Below are 4,173 nucleotides of genomic sequence, written 5' to 3' on the forward strand. Positions count from 1 at the left end.
TCGGTATTCCAATGTTTATTCGCTGGTATTGTTCACTTCCTCTTTTCCTGGAAGTGACAGTACTTGTCCCACAGTGGTTTCGGTTATTTTAGTTTTTCTTGGCACTTTTTCCAAATATTTATTTATTTTTTATTATTATTTTTTTTTTTTTGTAGCACTTTATTATTTTTGGAAAGTTCCTTATTTTTTTCGTGGCTCTTTTTTCGAATATTTATTTATTCTTTTTGTGGCACTTTATTTTTTATTATTTTTTTTTGTGGCACTTTGTATTTTTTGGAAAGTTCCTTATTTTTTTCGTGGCACTTTTTTCGAATATTTATTTATTCTTTTTGTGGCACTTTATTTTTTTTGGAAAGTTATTTATTTTTTAAACTTTTATTATTATTATATATTCCACACGCGGAGCGCTTTCTCTATTGGAAATTTGCCGAAATAAACTGCTCGGGCGCCAGTTAGGTTTTCTTTGGTTAAAATCAGTAAAAAAAATATAAAAATATATTTTTTAGTGAAGCATAGCTCCTTTATCGAGTGGTATCTTAATTAACACTAAATCTTAATTCTATTTTTACTTAACATTAAGCTTAACTTCTAAAGCAGCGCTGCCGCTGTTGTTTACGGGAAACGGTTGACATTCCGTTCCCACAGGAAACAAGTGTTTGGTCAGCACTTTTCAATTGCGCGTGCAATATGGCCTACAGGTGAAGAGTCGTATTGCACTTTACGTTTAATTTGAGAGTTTGGTATTATTAGGGAGGGATAGCTTATTTGGTGCTAACTTATACAATGTAGTTATTAACAAAATGAGAAATATAAAATATCGAAGCAGCATTGCAAGAGGTTTCTTACATATTAAGCTTAGTACATGTTTAATGGGACTAGCTAATGTGCGCAAACAAATTCATGTATTTGCGTGGACGAAAACATAGCGGTAGCATAAATGTACAAAGCAAGAGCAAGCAAGCAAACAAATATGTAAGTATGTTCACAATACAAATACAATTATTAACTGCATTGAGGTATATGACTTCCGATGCTTGAACTTGAATATTAGGCAAGTAAGTATAGAACAAGAAAAAGCAAAAATATATAGAACATATGACCGTATAATGCAGTGGTTCTCAATCGGTGGCCCAACATCCCGTCCCCGTTGAAAGGCATTTCAAACAGGTAGAAGGGCTAGCTTGTGCAAATTTATAACAGGAATTTCCTAATCTTTAAGTATTAAAAATTCATAATTTCTTTACTCCATATTTTTGTCTATTTATTATAAAACATCCTTGAACTAATTACAATTCTCATTTTAAATAAATAATATTTGAACTAACTCCTTTGTGGTTAAAAGAAATACATATGAAAGGATCTTAATATTTTATGGTAATATAAAATAGTAAAGTTACGATTTTTATTAGAATTATTTTATGTATACTGGTACATTATTACATTTAATACCGCTATAAGTTATTAAAAATGTAAATTGAATATATTTGAGTATCTTAATTTTCTCCTTATTTACAAATTTTCAAAATATTTCTATTATTCTATGCATACATACTTGCATATTACATACGCAATATAGATAACAAAATTCAAATTTGTGAACGAACTCATTTGAAACCGAGTGTTCTTGCAACCCTTCAAAGAATTTGAAAATGAAAAGGAATGCTGAACACGAGTGGCACGGTCCCTTCGTCTTTCCTCGTCTTCCCCTCACAAACCTTTAACCGGTTTGGGTTACAAAAGAGTCTGTGTGTAAAAGCACAATTACACATTTGCAATGCATGACGCAAAATTTGATCGTCTCCAAGTGGCTTTAATACCAATGAATTGAACTTTCGCATTTGTTGGTAGTAAGGTTGGCAACTCTGAAACTACTCTAATAATTTTCACACACACACAAATGTAGATATACCGAAAACTACTGGAATTTAATTAAGCATAATGGCGATTTCTTTTTGACAATTCGCTCTCGTATTTGCGCACGTGTTTTCTTACGCACTGAACAGAAAAATTTTGTAAAAAAGGTGACTTAAAAATATAACTGGGAATTTTGTATGTTTAAAAAAATATATAAATTTAACATATTTTCAACCAGATGAACCCTGAGAAATTGAAAAAATTGCAAGCGCATGTGCGTATTGGTGGAAAAGGGACTCCACGCCGGAAGAAGAAGATTGTGCACTCTACCCCTGCTACCGACGACAAGAAGTTGCAGTCGTCATTGAAAAAATTATCGGTTAACACAATACCCGGTATTGAAGAAGTAAATATAATTAAGAATGATGGAACCGTCATTCATTTTAATAACCCAAAAGCACAAGCATCTCTCCCTACAAACACTTTTGCAATTACTGGACATGGGGAAAACAAGTCTATTTCGGAAATGTTGCCGGGTATTTTAACACAATTGGGCCCGCAAGACATCACACAATTGAAAAAGATTGCCACAGAATTTGCAAATAAAGGTGCTGTTGCGTCAGGTACTGCAGCTGGTGGCTTAGCAAGCGTATCTGTAGCCGCAGCGGATGACGATGTTCCAGATTTGGTGCAGAATTTCGAGGAAGTGGCAATTGGCGGAGTTTCACCTGCTGTTAAAGGTGTTGAAGTCTCCAGTACAGCAGAGTCTACACAGAAAAATGAGGAGGTTCCTGTAGCCTAAGCAAATTTTTTTACAATTGAATCTAGGGGAAGCGATGCCGACTACACAAGCAACATCTAAAAACTAAACAAACAATGCGTGGGAAAATATTAAGGGAAGACGATTTATAAATTTAGTATTCGTCGTTTACATAGATTGGACGTGTGTTTCAATTTGAAATAATATGAAAAGCGTAGCACATAACCAGGAAACATAGTACACAAAACATAACCAGATGAAATGTGAACCAATTAAATATTGAAAGAAACTTTATTTCTATCACAAAATATGAAATTTTTGTTTTCTCACACTACAGCAAAGACCGATACGCTTCTATGTAAAAGGAGAAAATTCTACAAATAATCAAACATATACACTCCAGTAGAAACATTGCCAATGCATATGTACGTTAAAAAATAGTAGGGTAAACATAATATGCAAGGAACTGTATCATTTTTATAATGAGCACCCTTGCCATATAGAAATATAAATGCTAAATTGAGCACAGTTTTAAGTTTTGCCATTATAAATTTCTTCCCTAAAATACCATATAATTTGTCACAAAGCATCTGAAGATTCGACGAGCTTACTTTGTCAAAAGTAACTTAGAAAGTCCAAAAGCCCTTACTTTTTTTTTTCCTTCGAACTAATTAATGTGTAAAATGGCATTAATTGTGAATTACAACTTTGATCAAACTTATACCAAAACAATTGTGGATATAACAATTTAGAAGCCCTTAAAGGCAAATGAATAAACTAATCTAATGCAAAATGTGAGTTGAAAGTTCGATCGTGTTATTCTTGCGTAATTGGATTCCGTTAGATTTTAACGGCACTCTAAAATCGCATTTAATTAGAAGTACTTCAAATTTGGGGTTATAAAGAATTTAAAAATAGCGATGTATGATTTATCTTTGGTAATAATTGTTCTGCTTACTATAAATTGGTCATTAGAAATTTCGGATAAAGTTTATAAATAGAAATGATGTATGGGGTTACGTTATTAACGACAAAAGAAAAAATTATTGTTTTTGTTCAAAATTAAGAAAATCCATATACATAGGTATGAATTATAAATGGATAATAAGTTAACTAATGATCACCAAGAAATAATATCTTAAAAAATAGAAAAAACCATACACCATCATAAGTATAACAAGATGCGGTAGGATAGTATTTATGTTACGAATTGGCACTGGTGTCGTTGCGTTAAGGCAACCTATATATTGGTTTCTTTATCTACGATTTCCTAGTTATAGGCGACCACGCAGGTCATAGATACATACATATTTTAAATATATTAAGTTCTTAGTTTCCTTTAGTTGAACTTGGTCATAATTGCCAAAATAGTACTTAAAATATTATTTTGTGGATATTAGGTTTTTCGCATAGACAGTAAAATATTACTATTTATCATTTACTTACTTCCTCCTATAACTGTCGTACCATATTTTTGAGTGACAAATAGGCTTCCAAAAATAAATAATTTTTATGCAACCATAGAAATATTAACAATTGTAGGACAACGTTTGGTTTAT

General features: G+C 32.0%; 1 protein-coding gene across 1 annotated transcript; it reads left to right on the forward strand.

Moving 5' to 3' along the window:
* The first annotated feature begins 1,861 nt into the window (after positions 1–1,861).
* On the forward strand, positions 1,862–3,419 carry bic (bicaudal). Its single transcript, XM_014244527.3, has 2 exons — positions 1,862–2,021; positions 2,093–3,419. The coding sequence occupies exon 2, from the start codon at positions 2,093–2,095 to the stop codon at positions 2,654–2,656; it is 564 nt and encodes a 187-aa protein (XP_014100002.1). The 5' UTR covers positions 1,862–2,021; the 3' UTR covers positions 2,657–3,419.
* Positions 3,420–4,173: the final 754 nt, after the last annotated feature.

This window comes from Bactrocera oleae, chromosome 4 (assembly GCF_042242935.1).
Source record: "Bactrocera oleae isolate idBacOlea1 chromosome 4, idBacOlea1, whole genome shotgun sequence".
Lineage (NCBI taxonomy): Eukaryota > Metazoa > Arthropoda > Insecta > Diptera > Tephritidae > Bactrocera > Bactrocera oleae.

Bases quoted from the DNA above. Each gene is read 5' to 3' on its own strand.
- bic (XM_014244527.3), top strand. From the start codon at position 2,093: ATGAACCCTGAGAAATTGAAAAAATTGCAAGCGCATGTGCGTATTGGT.